This window comes from Xiphias gladius, chromosome 19, assembly GCF_016859285.1.
Source record: "Xiphias gladius isolate SHS-SW01 ecotype Sanya breed wild chromosome 19, ASM1685928v1, whole genome shotgun sequence".
Taxonomy (NCBI): domain Eukaryota; kingdom Metazoa; phylum Chordata; class Actinopteri; order Istiophoriformes; family Xiphiidae; genus Xiphias; species Xiphias gladius.
Genome location: NC_053418.1, coordinates 27,621,888 through 27,644,216, shown reverse-complemented (window position 1 = coordinate 27,644,216; position 22,329 = coordinate 27,621,888). Strand labels below are relative to the sequence as shown.

The window sequence follows — 22,329 nt, the reverse complement described above, 5'->3', positions numbered from 1 at the left end:
CTAAGGGGGAAAGAAAATCTGTTTTCATCGCTATGAGCAACTGCTTTCAGGTTCAGTTTTGTATAGTCATTCAATACTAAAATATTTTTCAGTCAAATTAATTTTATCCCAAATTCCATCTACTAGCCTTTCCAAGAGCTTTCAACCAAAGTCTCACAGTCTTGAGCAGTTGACATTTGATGATGAAGACCATGAGGTTGAAAGCTTAACTTAGTTCTTTACTGAGCTAAGTTACTGTATGTACAGTCCTGAAAACAAAAGGCAGAGGGCGAGTAAACAGCAGAGCACAGAGAAAATTTAAAGGGCTCAAAGAGCTTCTATGACCAGCATTAGAATGTTCACTTCTGGTTAGCTTGTTAGCCTACCACCTTCAGCAGTTTGCCAACTAGTCGAGCAGGTAGTCCCTATAGACCCATTTGGAGTGGACGTCACGGTTGCATCACTGCAGTTGCGTCAATTGTGATGACAACAAATGGATGGAAAGGGGGTGAGATCCCCAGGAAAAAAAATGTCTTCTTGTGCTGTGAGATGTCAGAATAGGAATGCAAAAAAAGATGACCTTCATTTTTATAGAATACCTTCATCAAACAAACCTTTTGAGGTTAAATGCAGATGTTTATGGTGACAAGCCATTAAACAGACAAACTGGACTAATGAAATCTCCACTGTTTATCACACACAAAGGCAAAATCAATGACGTCGTTAAGAACAATAAATTAGTAGCATCAATCAGTATTCATTCAAGCATTTAATCAATGAATGGGGCATAAGGTAATATTATATTTGTGATATGACTGAACACAACTTAGCTAAGCCTTGGGACCACATAATATCATTGGGGTTACAGCTTAAAGACTGAGGATGTCTTACAGGGGAATTATCCATGGACCCAGAAAGTCCAGATTTTGTTCCCTCATTGTTCACTTATTCACTTATTTAACCTCTTTTTTGCTGGCAAACCACTGAAATAATTAGAGAAGGCATGCAGTTGATCCATATTCCTATATTCCTGTATGCCACACGAAAGACATCAAGCATGCACTGTCCAACATACTGGGTTCACATAGAGCCATCTGATTAATCTGGCTCTGTAGCATGTAATACTGTTGGCCTCTTTATACTTCAAAGTTAGCACAAACATCCAACGATTATGTGTTAGCACAGACTATTGCAAATGGGCTAAAGATGATCAAGACAGCAGTGAGTGTGGGAGGGTAAGAGACAGATGGAGGAGGTGAAGAAAGAAAGGAGTAGAAACTGTATGGAGAAATGGCTGAATTTATACAAAAACTAATGAAAACATTTTTTGTAATATTTTGCACTTAGGCAAATGAGACATTTGCATTTGTTGGAAATGTGACACACTACACACGAGTATGGCTAAACATCTCCGCCCAGCTCAGGACTTTTCTGGAAGAGGGCCGGCTACACAGCCACCTGGTGTGGCTACAGCAGGTAAACTTGCATGCAATTCATCTTTTGACATTATTAATTTTATAGTACTATCAAGATGTTCATCTCTTTGCAGTACTTGTACTTGAGTTGGGGAACATGCAATGGTAAGTGTGTTAGGCTTCATTCATCCATCCATCCATTCTTTCCAGCTGTCCTCAGAGCTTCAGCAGCACCCTGAGCTGTTGAATGGCACAGACAGTGAGCTGATGCAGGGTCTGATGGAAGGAAACTACAGTCACCCTAACACTTCCACCCTGCTGGAGCAGTTGGACACTATCGACAACGCTGCCTGCGGCTGGACACATTTTATGTCTAAGGTCAGTCTAGTGGATACTGAACGGTTGTTCTCAACAAAAATATGATTATAAATTGTTGTGCGGCTGATCTTTAGTATATTTATCATCACAATAGCAAATAAAGTATGAACTACCACAGGCCAACTGCACAGGACATCCCTCGCATGCCTGAGTCAGCTGTAACATCTGAACACCACCTAATGCTGCTTCGAGTTCATGAACACTTGTACAAGAGCAAGAGAGCAATGAAATCAAAGTAGCTCAAAGTAATGTATCACTTGTTGAAACATCAAGTTCTGACACCCCAAGTGGTACTAGTTTGAATGCAAACTTGACCAAACCTAAAAACCTAAACATTTACAGTTCCTGGATCACTCTGGTATTAGATAATTATTGTATCAATAGTCAGTTTTATATAACTAATAATGTTAAACAACTACTAGTTTAAAAACCATTCAAAAGGACAAATTTGGAACATAACAGGTGATGTGTACAATTGATGGGTGGATGTGATGGGTACTTGAAGTTGTCTGATGGAGCTGGGAGGTACATCAAACAAAAGAGGTTGGGAATAACCGGTGGGACCATAATGACAAAACTATGTTTGTCCATCTGTATTCTGTACAAAGCAGAAAACAGATAATAATATCTGTGATAATTTTTTTTTTTTTTTTTTTTGAAAACTGGATTCATGAGTGACAACCCTGACACCAACAAAATAAGCATGAGAGCAAATGATATGGTGGATATGATAGAGTTCATCTGATTACATGTTTATTGTAAAAATGATGCATGCAACATACAGTAGCTTGCAAAGTTGACGTCTACATACAAGTATGCATAGGCCTTTTAAGACATACTATCAAATCTGTAACATTGCAGGCTTCATCTCTCGGTTGTACTTTGGTAATTTCAAACAGAGGTCTCCATTTAAGGTGTAGGTCAGATGCACTTCAATCAGAGACAATAAACAAGCCAATCAACGTGAAGCACACAGCAAACAGCTGATGCTAATCAGGCAATACAAGCCAACTTTAGTGCTCTGCCTAAACTAATGCTGTGCTTCAGTTCCTACGATAAGGAATTTAGCATCTAAAGCAAATGGTTATACACTGAGACTTGATAGAAAAGGCTCTGTTCTTTGAGGATGCTCTTAATGATTCCAAGCAGCAATGAGGATTCTGTTGAGAGAGCTAATCCTCTAATACAAAATTATTGCTTCACCTTCATGCTTATTACAACTTTAATCTGAAAAGCAACAGTACAGCTGTAAGGCTAAACCAAGAAATAGCCTAAAACAAAGCAGCCATAGCTAGCTTAGTGGAATTGCCAAGGAAACACTACATGTCCTGAGCCAAAAAATGTGATGCTACTAACAATGAATGAAAGCACAAGCAGCACAGCAGCAGATACCTCAAACCTTATCTCCAAACCTGGCATAACTGCGAGACAAAATCCAGTGAAAAGGCCCAAGACAGAGTGGTTGCGGTTCAACAGCAAACACAGGATGACTGGGGTTCTGTCCTGGCATAGGAACCAATGGCTGACTGACAACCAGCTGACCGCAAATTCTCGGAAGGTGGCTGGCCAGCAACAGAAGACTAATGCTGTGCTTCAAGGATTTGATTTCTTGCCAAGAGTGAGATGAGATGTTGAGATGAATATCAGTGTTGTCTGTGTGGTTAAGTATGGAGCTGGAGTCAGGATATGGTTAGCTTTGCTTAGCATAAAGACTGGAAGCAGGAGAAACTGCTAGCCTGGTTCTGTCCAAATTAAAAAAAAAAAAAAAAAAAAATCACCTACCAACATTATAACATGCTATATCTAATTTTTTAAATCAGTACAACAACAGAAATATAAGAAATAATTTCACAGGGAGTTAAGTACTGAACAATATATAAGCAAAAAGCAGCCAGACGAAGTGCTTTCCTGGAGTCTATGCTAGTCACGATGACAACAAGTGTTCAGGAAGTCATTGATCCTGCTAGTCACACAATTTTATGCACCACCATGATCACGTAATGTAAAGCATAAAAGGAACCATGGAAGAGTGACATAAAAACACACACAAAACAATGTCTTGTGAACATTTAGTATAAGTAATCGTAAGAATGAATGGATGTGTTTATATTCTAATAAAAGTCTAGTTATCTAGTCTAGAGTTATCAAGAATCTGTGTATGAATCTAAAGTGACAGAAAGGCTACTGTAAGATACTATTGGCCAAGGTCATTACATTACATTAATATCTGTTGACTTGCTCAGAGATCCAGTTTGGAGACAGGAAAGGCAAAAAAAAAAAAAAGCACTACTACTGATTTCACTGCACACAGTGAAATCTGGCAGTGTTGCAGTAATCCAGTATGATGGTTTAATCTTTGTGCTGAGCTTTAATAGTTTCTTAAATGAATCCATTTCTGCTGTGCAACATTATTTAAGTGTTTGCACTGTGCTTTCAGGTCAGTGTGGATGTCTTCAAGGGCTTTCCTGATGAGGACAGCATTGTCAACTACACCCTGAACCAGGCCTACCAGGACAATGTGTCTGTGTTTGCCAGTGAGTCATCCCTCTGTGTCAGGTTGTGATCATGATATCTCATTTGCAAGTCCTCCAATTTAAACAGCCATATAGGTCATTTGTCCCTACTCCCTGATACCATCCATAGGACCATTTCCTGAAATTAGTGCCCCTAAAGTGGCAGGAGATATGCCACAGATGAACTGTCAAAAATCACTGTTGAAAAATAAATAACCCTTTTATGGTGTGACGATACTATGGTTTGTTGAAGTTTAAGCACAAAAGAACTTGGATAGGTTTACGGATAGATCATGAGTTAGGTTAAAATAAGTACTTTGTTAAGGTTAGAGGACCTACGTCGTTATGGCTAGAATAATAAATGCACGGCTATGGTTATGGCATGGTCATGGTTAAAAGAAAAAACCTTGACTATCACTTTGAAACAGGAAACAAACAGCCGTCTTCCATGTTAAAGTCCAGGGTTTTGTCGACCGTACAGTCACCCGCACTTCCAATCTATACAGACTTTGTTGCTCCATAACAGCGTCACCTGACTTCCTCCTTTGCTCCCATCATAATTACTATGGCCACTAGAGGGATTTGTCACTTGAATGTAAACAGATGTGGTTTTGGAGAATCTACTGAAACTACTGATGGCTATTAGAGGTCACTTAACAATAAATGTAACTAAGGGTCTTAATAAGCTGTTTGCACTAACGATATTTGGGATCGTGTTTTGTAGTTAGTTGATAATAAACTAAGGAATAGAATGAATAGAAAGTGAAGGCCCTTTATGTTCTGGTGCAAACCATGTAGGTAGGCATATTTCACACATTTTTAATTTTTTGTAACAGGCAAATTCTGGACAAAAAACACATATTAAGAAAGGAAAAAATAAAACAAAATAAAAGTTATAAAAATATGTCGTATCCATAAGAAAACAAGCCTGGGGGGGTTTAGTGGTTTTGGGTGTATGGAGTTTGTTTGCAAGGTAGACGTGTGTGTGTGTGTGTGTGTGTGTGTGTGTGTGTGTGTGTGTGTGTGTGTGTGTGTGTGTGTGTGTGTCTGTGTGTGTGGGGTGTGCAGCGGTTGTATTATGTAGGGGGATGCATAAGAGCCCCCACATGCTGAAGCTGGTTTTCCTGTTGTCCATGCACAGATGAGGGTTGTGAAGGCGGGGGATGAAGAGTTGGGTTGTTGTTTGGTTGGAGAGCTGCCAGATTTTGGTAAGCGAGTGTGCCCTTAGTCAGGGCATCAGCTGTATAACTTCAGTGAAAAAGATTATATTGTTGGTGGGTTCATCCTCCAGGGAAAGCTCACAGACATATTTTACACTTTAAAGGTGAAAGAAGAATATACAGTGCATTCAGCGCTGCAGTGTAACGGTGAAAAAAGTAGAAATGTGTGTAAAGTCTTAACACACTTTCACAGATGAATCTGGATTGCATGTGTGTCAGCAGATTAAGTTAAGAACAAATGTCAGTACAGAAGTGAAAAGTTACTTGCATGTACTATAACTTGTCTTGGTGACAATTGTTTAAAAAAACAAATTTCAGGGATCCTTAAAGAAATGTTTGTTTTAGTTATGTTTGTCTGTTAGAAAAAAAAACAGCTACTGATATAGTTATACAGTTATCAGATTTACAAATTCAGAAATATCAAGATTAGCTTCAAAAACCCACTACTGGCCATGTACTAGTTAATGGTAAAAAATCAACAAAAGTATCATTTGTGTCTGAACATTTTTGAGGAAAAAAACATATCAATTACCTTTTGTAATTAAAAAAAAATCCTAATATTTCATTTCTCCCTTCTCCCTCATTGAAAAATCTTAAATCAATCAATATGCAAATATTGTTCATTTCAAAAGTTTATCTGCTAGACAGAAGTTGTCTCCTACTTTACTTAATAGTGCTTTCTCAGTGTATGTGACCCAGAGACTTCAAGTTTCCACATCATGTAAGTTGCATATTGGACCATGCATTAAGCTCTCTGGGCCACTGTATATATGACACAAAAGTCAGAAGAAGAAGTTTTAATACCGTAGTCTATATAAAAATTGGTGGGGTTAAATCAGGAGTTATTTTTAAGGGTCATTTATTGCCTATATACATTTCAGTTGAAACAAATATGTATTTAATATGCCTTTAGAGCAAAAATGTCACAAAAACTAAACAGCCCCTTACAGTGTTTTTGGTTGAAGCAGAAGAACTAAGTTAAAATGAACAAAACAAGACAGAATGTGGCCACTGAAGAACAGACAACTTTAAAATGCAGTGGACATCTGAACTGTAACTAAACCGCAATGAAGTGGCGACGCAAAACAAGTGCAAGATGCAGAAACTGGCCTTGAACCTACTGTATGATGTTGGTATGCTGCTTGAGCCACCAGGACAAGACTGACCGGATAAAGTATATGCTCTTTTTCTTTTCAGGTGTGATTTTCCAGACTAACAAAGATGGCTCCCTGCCACCCCATGTTCTGTACAAAATCAGACAAAACTCCAGCTTTACAGAGAAGACCAATGAAATCAGACGGGCCTATTGGCGTCCTGGGCCCAACACTGGGGGGAAATTCTACTTCCTCTACGGTTTTGTTTGGATCCAAGGTAATGGATTGATGAAGCATGGATTCATGTTAGAGGCTTGATTATGGATTTGATACATTATTACGTTGTTGTATGTCTTACCATGGTTGAGATCAGAAAACCTCTTAAAGTGGATTGTTTTTGTGCAGTCTGCAGATTGCAATAACCTGTGCTATAGATCAAGACCCAGACACAGTTCCACGTTGTTTAGTTTGTTTTACAAAGAAAAAGATTTATTCTGGTAAAGTGGTTACTACTGTGCACTGGGAACTGGACACACCTGTGAAGATGCCAATGTAAGCTGCAACTGAAGCACTTTCTTACTGCAGGTCATCTTTTATGCAGGAAGCAGATAGCTGGGAAGGCGGTTATCTCACACAGCAGGCCCTATTTTCATGACCCCTATGGCATGGCTCAGAGCACAGTCACATGCACCGTGCCCTGTGCGCCAAGGGTGGGCCAAGCCCACTGGTATTTTCGTGGCACCTGCACATTTGGAAACAGGGTGGGATCCGAAGGAACACTCTATAATACATTATAGATGGGCATGTTAGAGGTTGTTTTTATCATTACCAATCACGTGCTGCTTTCATCCCCTTTAAGCCCAGGACTCATCCCCAGCAATTCTGTGAAAAGCTTTTCTCAGAGGAAACTTCTTGTTGTCTGGGACGTCAAAATGTGAATACAGCAGATCAGATATACTGCCAGGAGCAGATGATGTCTCTCTTAAGTTGAATTCATTTTTGAATTCACTTTGGACATCTTGAAGAAATTCTGATCATCATGTTTTCCGTGCATAGTAGTGTGTCGGTTTACTTATCACACAATGATCCACAACCATCTGCCGTTAAATACCACAATAGTGCCATATGTACATTGAAGGTCGTTTTTTCATATTGTATTTCTTTATTTATGAAATTATTTCTAACGTTAAAATGAGTCTCGATAAATTAGAATTTTGTTTTTAAACACTGCCAGTATAAAATCCAGACTGTCTCTATGACATCATGTTGGTGACTGCAGCGACACATTTAGCTTTATTATAATTGAAAATGCAGAGCTCCAAGTGTTAGTTTGGTCCAGACTCATTAAAAAGAAGATGCTGCTTATAAACCCTTCCCCTGATTACCCGGCTTGTGGGGTAGAGACACGGGAAGGGAACTGTGTTAACTTTTTTCATTGTTTCAGTCTCCACCACACCTGTTGATTTACAGTAGAAACTGTAGCATAATTAATCAAAAAGATAATTGTAATGTACACATAAGCACTGAGATTTCTTTGGTTATTTTGCAGCCGTCTGGTGCTGGTTTCAGAAAATTTCACCAGTGGATCTGCTGTATAATTGTGGCTTGACAGTTATAACATCACCCCTATTAGACTGCAGATGGAAGAGACTCACTACAGTAAAGGAAAGCCCATCAGTACATACTCTACCTGTCGTGGATTACAGAGCTGATAAGAATCTGTCATTAGTCTTTATCCTGTCTCACTGACGTTAATGCCAGTCAAACAGAAAAACTTTTATGCCTGCATGATTCTTTGTCAGCTGGTTGAAAAATGGAAAATAAAAGTGGAAAGAGGAGCAAAACGTGAATAAAGGGGGTTGCGCGTTTTTAGGGAGGTTTATATGGGTTTGACTTCACCAGATAAAGTGAGCTAAATACTATGGAACAAAAGAGTGTCGAGCAGTTGGCCTGCTCACCACATCCTCTCCTGCTCCTCTCCTCTCACCAGGACGCACGGTGAGTCACCAAGATACCAAACCAGCGCAGTCGAGAAAATAACCTCAGTGCGCCGCAGGAAAACACCAGTTCACTCATATGCCGCTGCGCTTTGCGTGGTGCACTGGCACAAAAATGGAGCTCAGAAAGTTGAGATCCCAGATCCACGATGATGCGTCCAGTCTGACAGGACACAGTCTGAGGAGTTGGTCCAGGGACAGCCAAAGCAATGTATGGTTGATTTTAGCCATGAGAGAAGAACTGACAAGGTTTGATCACCCAAATTACGAAAGTAAAACATTTTCTCACCTACCTTGGGTGGTATATGTCCATGCAGATGGTTTTGATTTCATTTTTTTATTTTATATTGAAATTTCTGCCTCTACCGCAATACAATGGAAGCACATAGAATTTTGCATTAAGGTGTTTATAAACAACTAACAAATGAAAGGGTTATACCGATTGCGCTATCCATTTTTATTAGTCTATTTCAAATCTACAGGAAAAAGCAGAAGGTATTTGAACATGGATTATAGGTCCCGAACTTTTATTTTAACTAGGTCTTTATTTGGCAAAAAGATAGTTAACATGAAAGAGGGAGGTATTTACTCTATAGGCACAGAATTGATTGTATCATTGTTGATGTCATGATGTAATTTGGAACAACAGTTAAGATTCTGTCAAAAAACAGTGATATTGGGAACGTGTTAGAAAAAAAACTTGCCTATTTACATATTTAGGAAGATTATCAAGTTCAACATTCACTCTCCTTTTAGCTCTGGTTTGATCTCTCTTTATTTCTCTCTCTCTCTCTCACTCTCCTCCAGATATGATAGAGAGAGCCATCATCAACACGTTTGTGGGCCATGATGTGGTGGAGCCTGGTAACTACGTTCAGATGTTCCCCTATCCATGTTACACCAGAGACGAGTAAGAAATGGGTGTGGCTTTGTATTTAGGAATGAGACATATTGGCTTGTCATATTCTCTTTTTTTTGGTCCTGTTTAGGTTGTAATGTTGAGGATGGCAGTGGCAAGTAATCATTAGGCAGAGATGAATAAAGTGTTTGTCCTAAAAAAATTATTTATATGCAGCTAAATTGTGTTCTTCATATTCGATAAATATGTTTAATACATGGTACACATTTACACAGGTTAGAAATTCTGAAGATCTCATGCATTGCAAATGCAGTGATGTTAAAACTGTGTGTATTTGGTCTTCACTTGATACCCTGTGTTGTTTTTTTCAGTTTTTTGTTTGTAATAGAGCACATGATGCCTCTGTGCATGGTGATCTCCTGGGTTTACTCAGTTGCCATGATGATCCAGCATATTGTGGCTGAGAAGGAGCACCGGCTCAAAGAGGTTAGACTGTATGATTGCATGTCTGTCAGCAGTCTGGTGGGTCAGCCCTGAATCAACTGGTTAACATGCCAGGCTGGTATTTGAAATTTTTTTGCACACTACTACTCTCTATTTTTGACCCTTCCTTCTTTTCCATGCTAACAGAGTGACAACTCCTGTACCTCCTCCTGTCAATACACCTTGTTAGCACAACACCTTGGTCACAGTCAGTGTGAGAGTTCTCATGCCACCTGCAGACACAATGGCTGTTATCAGAATGTCCTTCTTGCTCCACTATTTTAAACCTGTCTCAGCTTAAATTTCCCAGTAGTGCCAGAGCTGTTAAATATTAACGTTTTTTTATTTTTATTTTGATTGCATCCTTTTACATGTCTTTTAAGAGCATGCACATGGAAGTTTAAAATTATGTTCATCATGATTTGAAATACAGAGCCGCTGTTTGATGTTTTACAGTTCAAAAATATGTTTAAACTTTATATTAAAGGGGTATTCCACTAATTTTACACATTGAGTTCAGTTTACGTGACAAAACAAAAATTTGACATAACGGTAAGTTAGACAAATGGAGATCATCAATAGAAAACAATTTTAGTGATACAACAAATATAACAAAGATATAATAAATTGATAGGTTGTGAACTGATTTGGTTACGCCATTGTTGAAGGGAGTAAATCCAGGTCATTCAGAAAGATATTAAGACCCCTTCACTATTTTTACATTTTCCTATGTTGCAGCCTTATTCTAAAATTTTTTAATTGATTGTTTCCTCATTAATCTACACTCAATACCCCATAATTACAGAGTTATCACATTGACTTAGGTATACAGACCTTTAACTCAGTACTCAGTTGAAGCTCCTTTGCAGCTTTTACAACCTCCAGTCTTTTTGGGGTATGATGCAAGAAGTTTTGCAAACCTGGATTTGGGGATTTTCTGCCATTCTTCTCTGCAGGTCCTCTCAAGCTCTGTCAGGTTGGATGGGGACCATCAGTGAACATCCATTTTCAGGTTCCACGAGAGATGTTAGACTGGGTTCAAGTCAAGGCTGTGGCTGGGCCACTCAAGGACATTCACAGAGTTGTCTCTAAGCCACTCCTGTGTTGTCTTGGCCGTATGCTTAGGGTCATTGTCCTGTTGAATGGTGAACCTTCGGCCCAGTCTGAGGTCCTAAGTGCTCTGGACAATGTTTTCATTAAGGATATCTCTGTACTTTGCTCTGTTCAGCTTTCCCTCAACACTGTCCAGTCTTCCTGTCCCTGCCTCTGAAAAACACCCCCACAGCATGATGCTTCTACCACCATGCTCCATCATTGAGATGGTATTGGGCAGGTGAGGGTTGGTGCCTGGTTTCTTCCAGACATGACACTTGGAATTTAGGCCAAGCAGTTCAATCTTGGTTTATCAGACCAGAGAATCTTGTTTCTCTCAGTCTGAAAGTCCTTTTGGTGCTTTTTTGCAAACTCCAAGTGGCTTTCATGTGTCTTTCACTGAGGAGAGGCTTCCGACTGGTCACTCTGCCATAAACCCAGATTGATGGAGTGCTGCAGTTATCTCCACACAGGAGATGAGAGAAGACGGAAAAGAAGGATCTCAGGCGGAGTGACCATCAGGTTCTTGGTCCCTACCAAGGCCCTTCTCCCCTGATTGTTCAGTTTGGCCGTGCGGCTCTAGGAAGAGTCCTGGTTGTTCCAGACTTCTTTTATTGAAGAATAATGGAGGCCACTGTGCTGTTGGGAATTTTTTGTTGCCCTCTTAAGATCTGTGCCTGGACGCAATCCTGCCTCTGCAGGCAGTTCCTTCAACCTCATGGCTTAGTTTGCTCTGATATGCATTGTCAGCTGATATGTAGACAGGTGTATGCCTTTCCAAATCATGTCCAGTCAATTGAATTTACCACAGGTGGGCTTCAATCAAGGTGTAGAAATATCTCAAATATGATCAAGAGAATTGGGAGGCACCTGAGCTAAATTTCATTAACTTGCCATTAACTAACTAACCTGAAACATGAATACGACACACTCTCATGCGCAGCCTGAATGACAGGTAAATAGAGAGGGCCAGTAAAGAGACAAACAGGGCCGATAAAATTTGTCCTGATGTGGCCAGACCCAGTCCTGACCTTGCTGGGGCCTATTCTGCTAAGGTGTCCTCCTACCTGACCCGTGAACCATGTAAACCCTTTGCCGTTGGCGAACAGTCACACCTGACACCCCAGTGCTCCCATTACAATCCTCCCCCCTTTTTTCAACAGTTTGCTCAATCTGTTGATCTAAGAATAACTAAACCTATAGAGAACAGAATGAGGTATAAACAAACAATATTTATTACATAAAAAATGTTCTATAGAATCTTAAGATAAGTGAATATTAACATAAGATTATAAGAAATTGTAGAAAGTATAAAATGTAGAAAATAATAAAATATTACACCGATCTTTGGCTCTGCTGCCTGGTAATTAGTACTGGCAAATGATCCAGCATCTCCTCTACTGACAAACTTAAGCATTGCACTGTAAATTATAGATCAAAATACTATTATTTCAAACTAGCTCCCCCAGATTTCCTTATATACGTTTTCAAATATGTAATACTATTTATACAATGGCTTGGCGGAATACTTGATGGTTATTTCTTACAGTGAGATGTGTTTCCATATTGCCCAATATGCCCAGCTAATCAACATTTTAAATTCTATATTTAATCAACAGTCAAGGTCAACCGAATGCTTTCTATCTTGCGTTAGTCCAGAGTTTTAACTAAACCTTGATTGAGAGACTAGTTAATAATGGTCTTGTTTTAAAATTATGTTCACCTATGAGTACTGCCGACACGCCCATAAAATGTCAGGGACTGGTCCCCACAGAGGTTGGTGCTAGAGAGTCTGAATTTCATTTTTGCAAGCGCATATGTTCACGCAGGACACAGTTATCTTTTCTGGGCTGCAGTTTATAAACACAGTTGCTTGTTGGCGTTTGTCAAACATAATAATTAGTTGTATTTAACTCTCACTTTTGTCAGGTTGACCTTGAGATGCATTTGCCATCAAACTTGGAGAGGAGAGAACACAGGTTTACCTGATTGCTGTTCCCACAATTCCCTCCATACACTCACTAGTTAGTTGCATAGTGAGGGTTTTTTTTTTTTTTAATAGGCGGGTGCCATACCGTGTTTTTAGAGTGGCTTTTTTTCCACCGTACAGTCGCTTCCCACAGGCTTTCATGTAAAATATGTGGAGGCCATTGGGAAAAAGGCGTGTGTGTACACGCCCGTAGCCTTCATGAACATTTGTGTTTGGGTCATTTACTGTCTGTTAACCTTTCAAATGGCATACACTCTACATCTCAGGGTTTCATACAGCTCCTATTCTCACTGTGTCACATCCACCTCCCCTGGCTTTTTTTCCCTTCTGACCTACACTGACGGAAATCTGTCATAGCGACGGGGAACTTGACTCCCTGGGGAGAGAGAGAGCAAGAGAAGGCAGGATAAAGTATTTGACCCTTTGGAATGACCTGCTTTCTGCATTAATTGGTCATAAAATGTGATCTGATCTTCATCAAAGTCACAAGTACAGACAAAACAAATGTGCTTAAGCTTATAACACACATACAATTATAATCTTTAGTGTCTTTGTTGAACACACCCATTAAACATTCACAGTCATGGTAGAAAAAGTAAGTGAACCCTTGGATTTAATAACAGGTCGAACCTCCTTTTGCAGCAGTGACCTAAAACAGGCACCTCTGTTCCTGCGAATCAGACCTGGAAAACATTCAGGAAGAATGTTAGATCATTGTTCCTCACAGACCTGCTTCAGCTCAGCCATATTCTTAGGATGTCTGGTGTGAACGGCTCTCTTGAGGTCATTCCACATCATTTGGATTAGGATAAGGTCTGGGCTCTGAGTGGGCCACTCCAGAAGGTGGATTTTCTTTGCTTGAAATCATTCTGTAGTATATTTATTTTGATGTTTATGGTCACTGTCCTGCTGCATCACCCAGCTTCTTCTGAGCTTTAGCTGGCAGAAAGCCACCCTGACATTATCCTGTAAGATACCTTGATAAACTTGCGAATTCGTTTTCCTTCGATGATACTGAGCTGTCCAGTCCCAGAGGCAGCAAAGCAGGATCAAATCATGATGCTCCCTCCACTATACTTCACTGTTGGGATGAGGTTTTCATGTCGGTATGCAGAGCCCTTTTTACTCCATTCGTAGTGCAGCATGTTCTTTTCAAATAATTCAGCCATAGTTTCATCAGTCAACATAATATTCTCCCGATAGCTTTGTGAAGTGTCAAGCTGCTCTTTGGCAAACTTCTTTTTGCAGATGAGCGGCTTCCTCTGTGGTGTCCTGCCATCGACACCATGGTCTGTGCAACCATGCACCATGATTTGTGTATCGTAGACTCATCAACAGAGATGTTCCAATGCGCCAATGATTCCTTTAAGCCTTTAGCTGTTACTCAGGGGTTCTTTTTTACCTCACTGATCATTCTGCTTTGTGCATTTGGAATCATCTTAGCTGGGCGCCCACGTACTCCATTTATAGACAGTTTGTCTGACTGTGTACTGATCAGTATCTAAACTCTGAGATTATTTTGTAACCCTATATAGCTTCACCCTAATCAATAACTCTAGAATGCAGGTGTTTTGAAATGTATTTTTTGCAAGACATAGCAATAACAAACTCAAAATGTTTGAGTGCTTATAATAAGTCCTAGTAGCTCTAACACACACCTCCAATCTGGTTTCACTGACTGGTCTCAAGGTTTGCTAACGCCTGACTCCAGTTAGCTTTAATTGATGGTATTAGCCGAGAGGTTCACATACTTTTTCCAGCCTACACTGTGAATGTTTGAATGATGTATTCAACATGGACAAGATGAATACAGTGATTTGTATGTTAAAACAGTGTGTTTGTTCATTATTGTAACTGTAAATTGATGAAGATCTGGCAGTTAATTGCCAATGGTTCACTTTCTTTTTCTTGTGCCACTGTATATATGTTGTGTGTGTGTGTGTGTGTGTGTGTGTGTGTGTGTGTGTGTGTGTGTGTGTGTGTGTGTGTGTGTGTGTGTGTGTGTATACAAAAGTAAGAAGATAGAAAGAAAAAGAAAAAATCAAAAGCTCAGACGTAACAAATGTCCCTACTACCACTGAATTACCAAACAAACAAACAAATGGACACATTCTTAATGGGGGTGCAGGACAAAGTAGTAACAAATTCTAACATGTACCATTATGCCATTATCTCAGGTGATGAAGATGATGGGTCTGAACAATGCAGTCCACTGGGTGGCTTGGTTCATCACCGGCTTTGTCCAGCTGTCGATCTCTGTCACCGCTCTGACAGCCATCTTGAAGTACGGCCGAGTGTTGCTCCACAGCAACCCCTTCATCATCTGGCTGTTCCTCACCATCTATGCCGTGGCCACCATCATGTTTTGGTGAGATCTCCTAGTTCCACTAAACTATCCATGAATCCCACACTTCTCAAAATACATCAGTTTGCATAGCTCAACTGTCAGTACTATTCAGACAAATTTGTGGTGTAAGGAGACATTGAACGTACCACAGTCTAAATTTTAGACTTTGCTAAAAAAAATTTGTGTCTGATGGAGCATTTAGAGTCTAAATGCTCCATCAGACACAAGAAATCAGGAAATCAGGAAGCTTCATATTGTATCACCAATATAGTTAAAATAATAACAGCCATGCTTCTAAAATAAATTTTATGGGTAGGGGAGACCTAATTACTGACGTGTTGCATGTATGTATGGACAATGTCAACACAACCCACCTAGTGAAAGGGCACAGTAGCAGAGCAACAGCAGCTTCAGTCCTCAATTTGCATCTACATAGGGTGCATTGTTGAGTGTAGGTCCACTGTGCTCTGGAGGCACACAATTACTGTCTTGAAGACAATACACCTACAATAAAAATATGCTTAAACGTGAGCTGTTATGCAGCCTGTGTAGACAGCTGGATTGATTAAAATAGAATCGTATCAGTTTCATCAGACACGAGACGGAAGGCTGAAAAACGTGGCTGACATGCCTCGACTTAGACAAGCCATTCTATTAAGTATGTTAATACAGTGCAGATAAACATGTTATCTGATTACCTGCTTAACCTGATTTCTCATGTGCATGTGAATGTATTGAATCAGGCAGTAAAAGAAGGTGCTCTTTATTGGTCATTAAGTATATCGGTCTGCCTTAATGAAACTAAATGTGCGGTTAGTACATTAACAACAGCCATATACATGGCATGGCATTTATAATCCTTTTTTTTTATCATAGTCTCTTATTCCCAAATTGATATAAAAGTACGATAATGCATAAAATAGCATTCACATAGATTACTGGTTTATTTTTTTGTGTGTGTTTGTTTGGAGAACCCCTGACTTCATTGTGTCAGGCCAAGCTTCTGACTAGGAGTCTTTAGTTTTACTCTTAGAATATATGAAACTTCAGGAATCTGAATGATGGAGAAACTCACGTAACTTACGTTTGGTTTCCAGCTTTTTGGTGTCAGTAATCTACTCTAAAGCGAAGTTGGCTTCGGCCTGCGGAGGAATCATCTACTTCCTCAGCTACGTGCCCTACATGTATGTGGCCATCAGGGAGGAGGTGGCCCATGATAAGATCACTGCCTTTGAGAAGTGCATCGCTGTAAGGCCTTTTCTCTTTTTTCCCCCCTATTCATTTGAATCGAACTACATTTAGGGTCTGCTTTTAAATTTTTTTCCTTGTGTTGTCATGTAAAGTATTATTTAAATAATCCAGGTGATACTGATGTGAATAAATTCTTGCCTCACCTTTGTCCTCCAGTCTCTGATGTCCACCACAGCCTTTGGCCTTGGCTCCAAGTATTTTGCACTGTATGAGGTAGCAGGTGTTGGCATCCAGTGGCGGACCATTAGCCAATCGCCAGTGGAAGGCGATGACTTTAACCTGGGTCTGTCCATGATGATGCTCATCATTGATGCCAGTGTGTATGGTGTTCTCACCTGGTACATAGAGGCGGTGCATCCAGGTATGAAATCATTGCCCTCTGAATCCCCACCATCCTGTTCTCAATTTTTAACGTTTCTTTCGGATAGATTAGAGCAAAAGTGTGTTCCATCTCTTTAAGGAATGTATGGGCTGCCTCGCCCATGGTACTTCCCCCTGCAGAGGTCCTATTGGTCAGGCAGTGGGCGTGTTGAGACTTGGGATTGGCCATGGTGTGGAGGCGGGGCTGCTAGGCTCAGTGTGATGGAGGAGGATCAGGCCTGTGCGATGGACCAGCGGAGATCTGGTAGGGTCAATAACCATTTGGAGCTGAGGAGGACAGCTTACGGACGAGATTCCTTTTTTTCATAGAACCACTTAACCAACTCAGACTTAAAAATATGGTGATCTAAACTAATAAACGTATTACTGAGCACCCTTGGTCCATTATTCTTCTATTTGTAACTTACTATTGATTGTACACATTGTAATTGTTTCCTGTATGCATATGACACAGTAAGTTTACTCTGATTTTACTTCCTTATTTAACTAATTTAAATTAAAAAATAAACTCTATTTTCATTCTCCTAGTAAACTTTTGTCTCTGTCAAAACCAATAGTTTTGGCCAACCAAACATTTTGGGAAATCTCTTTTTTCTTTCTTTCTTACAATTATTAAAACGTCTGTTCTGTAAATATGAAGCTACAACTAGCAGCCGGTTTGCTTAGCTTAGCACAAAGACTGGAAAGAGGGGGAAACAGCTAGCTGAAGATGAATAGGATCTAGTTTGTGGTGCTTACAGCATTAAAGCGTTGATCTCTTTCCAGAAACAGTGTCCCTGTTACTCTGGATAAGTCACAAAATGATTTGTCAACAGATTTTTAAGGGACTATATCTTCAGTAGAAAGTAGTTCCAATTGAAACAATCCACAGTGAGGTCTGTGGGTTTTTTTTAAAGTAACAGGTACACTGTTTTTGACCATGACAAAACCAAATCCCATTCTTCTACATTGTTTCAAAGTAAAGGGCAGAAATGTCAAAGACAGGCACCTCAAAAGAGATTTCTGTCTGAGATTTCTCATAGAAAAATTTTTTTTTTTTTTTTTTTTTTGTAATTTGGGTGAAATTACAAAAGAATTTCATGTATGAACCTCACCACAGAACCTCATACCTTAGCTATCAGTATCAAAAGACATAAATAAATGGTGTTTAAATGGAATGACTGAGGATCTTAGGGAATGACACGACATCTATGCTGTGTGTCTTTATTAGAAGGTGTCCTTTGACCTTGCTAAATATTTGGAATACCTCGTGACTGTGTCCAAATCAGAAATATCGTTGTTAGCAGTCCATTGAGTATGTGAACATTATGTTCAGTTAGGATTAGCATCAGTTCTTAGTCAGTCAGAATTTAGGGTTGGGACTATTCATTTTAAACTATAGTTTGGCTATATTTCTGAATCTTGTAGCAAGAATTACTTATTGTACACTGACTGCACAAGATTTAATACTTACTACCTCATCAAAAGTTACATTTCAGCCAAAAAAGTGGTAAAGGCCAGTGTGAATATGACCACAAAGTGATCAGGCAAGAGAGAGAACTAAGAAAAGAAGTAGAAAAAGAGTAACCGAGAAAGGTAATATTTGTTTTTATATTTAATCAATAACTTTTGTACACTGCTTATTTCTCCCTTTCTCATTGTAACCCCAGAAGAAGTGCGGGGCATAGAGGAGGAGCCGAGTCACCTGCCGTTGGTGGTGTGTATAGACAAACTGACCAAGGTGTACAAGACCGGCAGCAAACTGGCCCTCAACAAACTGAGCCTCAACCTACATGAAAACCAGGTGGTCTCCTTCCTGGGACACAATGGTGCTGGCAAGACCACAACCATGTGAGGCAGACTAATGTGTGTGTGTGCTTGTGCATGTGTGTGATATTTAAAGTCAGCACCGAAGATTAGTGTTCAGCTGAAATACTGGTATGTAAAAAATACTGTTTATGTAGTCCAACTTTGATATGACAATCCCAAGTTTTTATTCCTCAGATGTGGTGCTCTGTAAAACCCGCCTCCTTCTCGCTTAAGGAGATGCCATCCCACCTAATATACAGTAATTACACTATAGCTATTTTTAGTGTTCAGAGTTACTGTCACATGATGCTTTAAATCCTATTTAGTTTTCCACTAAAATCATTGTATCATTCAAAATCATTAAATTTTGGCATGAACAAATGAACAGATTTAAAGCCCCTGAAAACTTGGTTTTAAATCTTACATTTATCTGTAGCATTAAATATTCATGATTATATAAGCAACACCCAAATTTAAAGTTCAGATAAAAATGTAAAAAAGTGTTTAAAGTTATAATCATTAAAGATTTCAGTCCTGGTGGGTTACTAGTGGTAATAACAGGTGTATGTTAATAATACAGCTTCAGCTGAATGCATTTTTGCTCAGAACAAAGGCTGTGGATTTTATCCCCCATCACTTAAATTAAAATTGAGTTAAGAAATGATCTCTTCATGCCAAGTTAGAGCTACCAAAACCTCTTTCAATGTGTGAGTGTTGTATTAAGATAGACTAGACTGAAGTAGACTAGATTTTTTTAAAAAGTGAACCGTTTCTTTAATATGAAGAAGCAAATATAGGGAATGTTCAGTTTGCATTAGCTATAACTTGATATACTGTGGCTCTGATATATCTGTATGGGAGTGAAGAATAAGTAGTGAAGATGATGTAATTGAGATAAAATTATAGTAACGCTGGATTACCTGCTGCATTGTTTCCTGTGAATCCATGGTGTGGGAGTAGGCAATTTAAATCCTCTGGACTTCATCAATAATTAAAACCACTAAAAAGAGAAGTAATTACTGCATGTAAATACCTTGAATAACTATTGCTGAAGAAAACAATAGAGAGTTCCTAAAATGGGGTTCGATATAATCCTACAAATTATAATTTAGAAGGTACCACTTGGAGTTTTTGACCACCAGTAGTGCAATGGAGCAAAATCTTTACATGGGTCCACATGTTAGCATGTACGTAATGCATTTCAATAGTGCCAGGATATTCCACTGTTTTTTTTTTCCCTTGGTATATACCGGTTGCGGACCTCTAAAATGTATCGAGTATTTCCAGTTTTCCAGTTTTCGGTGTTGTGCGTCTTTTGGGCCACTAGAGTGCAGGACAACCTAAAATATGTCGGTATCGATTGGAGATTAAACAATATGTTTCATTATCAAAATATTCAGCTGCAGGCTACACAAAGCTGATAAATTATGAAAGCAACGAGTATTTTTACTTTACCCTCTTTGATAACTTTGATGCTACATTCGTATTTTTACAGTAAACAAACAAAACTCTACCAGCTATATGTAATGTACCATGACAGTAGCAGAAATAAAAATTGAACTGGAGACAACTATAGTATTTAAATCAAAATATGTATACATTAACACTTACAGGCACTATAAGTTGTGTAACTTAAAGCAAGACTATGTAACTTTTGCTGAGCAGCAGAAGCAGTGGCATCTGCAGCCACAAATGGTAATTACAGGACACTGGCAGATTAAATTCTGTTGGGCTCCGAGTCCAAGCAGTTAAGGGTACTGGAAGCAGCGTACCCCTAGAAGCTAACAGTTCATGTACAGATAACAAAGCCTATCACTCGCTCAGGCAAAAAACACAAAATCATCATCTCGGTACAAACCAGCAATCACGCTGTCCACTCATGTCAAGTCAACATTCAGCTAATTAACCAAAACCATCTGAACCAACAGCAGTTGTGTGCTGAAATGTAGATGCTAGGAGCTAGTCCCTTCACCTCTGCCATGACATCTGTGAGAATACCAAGCCAGTCTCTTCTTATAGTTAGCTGAAAACCCATAGTTGGTCGTTTATGACCTATCGCCGTAACGCGTTACGCACTTCTTGCAGGAGATAGTACCCGCTCAACCCAAGTTGCATAGTGCAAGAACAGACATTCGGTGCACAGAGTAGGAATAAAAGAGGCACCATTGGTGTACCAGACCAACACTGGTACACATACAAATCCGTTGAGCCCCAATCCCAAACGGTCTTTACGGTATTCTTTGACATACAGCCTGACATTTGGCGTGTACAGAAAGCATCAAGGGCAGCGAGTCTGGTAGCTGGTATCAGCATCAGCCGAGTAGAGGCAAGTATACAGGTTTGTACAGGTTTGTAGTATTGAATGGTCTCAGTAGCGGGCGCACACAGCTAAAGTTAGCCCTGAGGGGAAAATGTATTAGTCAGACACTTTCTGCACCTCTAAACTTTGTCACACAGTACTGAAGTGAGTTTGTAACACTACATAAGGTTGTAATGCTTTCATTTATATGGCTGGCTGTTAGTTTGGTACCATATCAAAGGTGAGTAGGCGGGAGAAGGTGAAACCTTTTTTCTGTGTGGGACACAGAGTGCAGGCGTAAATCTATTTTCTGTAGGAAGTACTTACCAGTGTAATCCTGATTCGTATTGAACTTGGAAAAATACCATTAGAAAAGATGAGTTTGTTCACTTTGGGCCAGCACTAAAACTTATATCCTGCCCTTGGTTTCCCGCTGTTCTGCTGATTGATATTTGTTGGCAATATTGCACCAAGAAACTTAATATGGCAACAAGGGCAGTGTAAAAGAAGACTGCCAGCTAGTAATCATACTGTAGTTATAAACAATCCGTGAAGCAGGAAGTGCATTCAACATGTTTGTTTGGCGTCAACGTTACACAGTATGTTTTGGTGAGACACACTGAATGCAAACATTACTTTTTTTTGTTTAGAAGAAAACCCCAGAGAACTCAGAAACTCAGCTAATCCTGCAGGTTTGATTGACAATGAATAAGCAACATACTGTAAGCAAACAGCCCCACAACTGTCATTTGATTTTGTTTCAAATGTTGTTAAATTCTGATTGGTACACAGAAATATGTTGCATCACCTTCTTCCAAATGAGCCGGGTCAATAAGAAAAACACAGAAATACAGAAATCTCGTGAAAAAACCAAAACTACTACTAACTTTGTCATAAAAAGTTGTGTTCATGTAGGACCCCATCACTCATAGTACGAAGCTGATTGAGAAAGCTTTTCAGGAGTTTACTTTACAATGAGATTTGGTTTCTCAGGTCAATTGTCAGGGATTATGGCTTGATATGCTGTAGCTACTTATTCCAAGACAATATGCTACTTTTGGACATGTACACGGATGGAAAGAGTACAAGTACTGTTACTTTAAAAGAGCTATAATTTATATTTTTATATTATTATGATAACATTATAGAGTAATGTTTTTTTATTATTTTTATACATTTTTTGAAAGTGAAAACAATGTGACAATGTGAAAAGGACTTATAGTAATGAACCAACAGAGAATTA

General features: G+C 39.3%; 1 protein-coding gene across 6 annotated transcripts in view; it reads left to right on the top strand.

Moving 5' to 3' along the window:
- The window catches only part of abca2 (ATP-binding cassette, sub-family A (ABC1), member 2), a 136,917-nt gene that overhangs the window by 72,045 nt on the left and 42,543 nt on the right, over nt 1–22,329 (top strand). For all 6 annotated transcript variants that reach the window (XR_005709489.1, XM_040154642.1, XM_040154641.1 and 3 more), the window contains 11 exons: nt 1,327–1,455; nt 1,605–1,772; nt 4,210–4,306; nt 6,703–6,876; nt 9,404–9,506; nt 9,827–9,941; nt 15,198–15,388; nt 16,465–16,615; nt 16,775–16,979; nt 17,079–17,243; nt 18,649–18,829. Coding sequence is in view for 5 of the 6 variants with exons in the window: in XM_040154642.1 (XP_040010576.1) it covers nt 1,327–1,455; nt 1,605–1,772; nt 4,210–4,306; nt 6,703–6,876; nt 9,404–9,506; nt 9,827–9,941; nt 15,198–15,388; nt 16,465–16,615; nt 16,775–16,979; nt 17,079–17,243; nt 18,649–18,829 (1,679 nt within the window). In the remaining variant the exon portion in view is untranslated. The remainder of the gene's footprint in view (nt 1–1,326; nt 1,456–1,604; nt 1,773–4,209; nt 4,307–6,702; nt 6,877–9,403; nt 9,507–9,826; nt 9,942–15,197; nt 15,389–16,464; nt 16,616–16,774; nt 16,980–17,078; nt 17,244–18,648; nt 18,830–22,329) is intronic.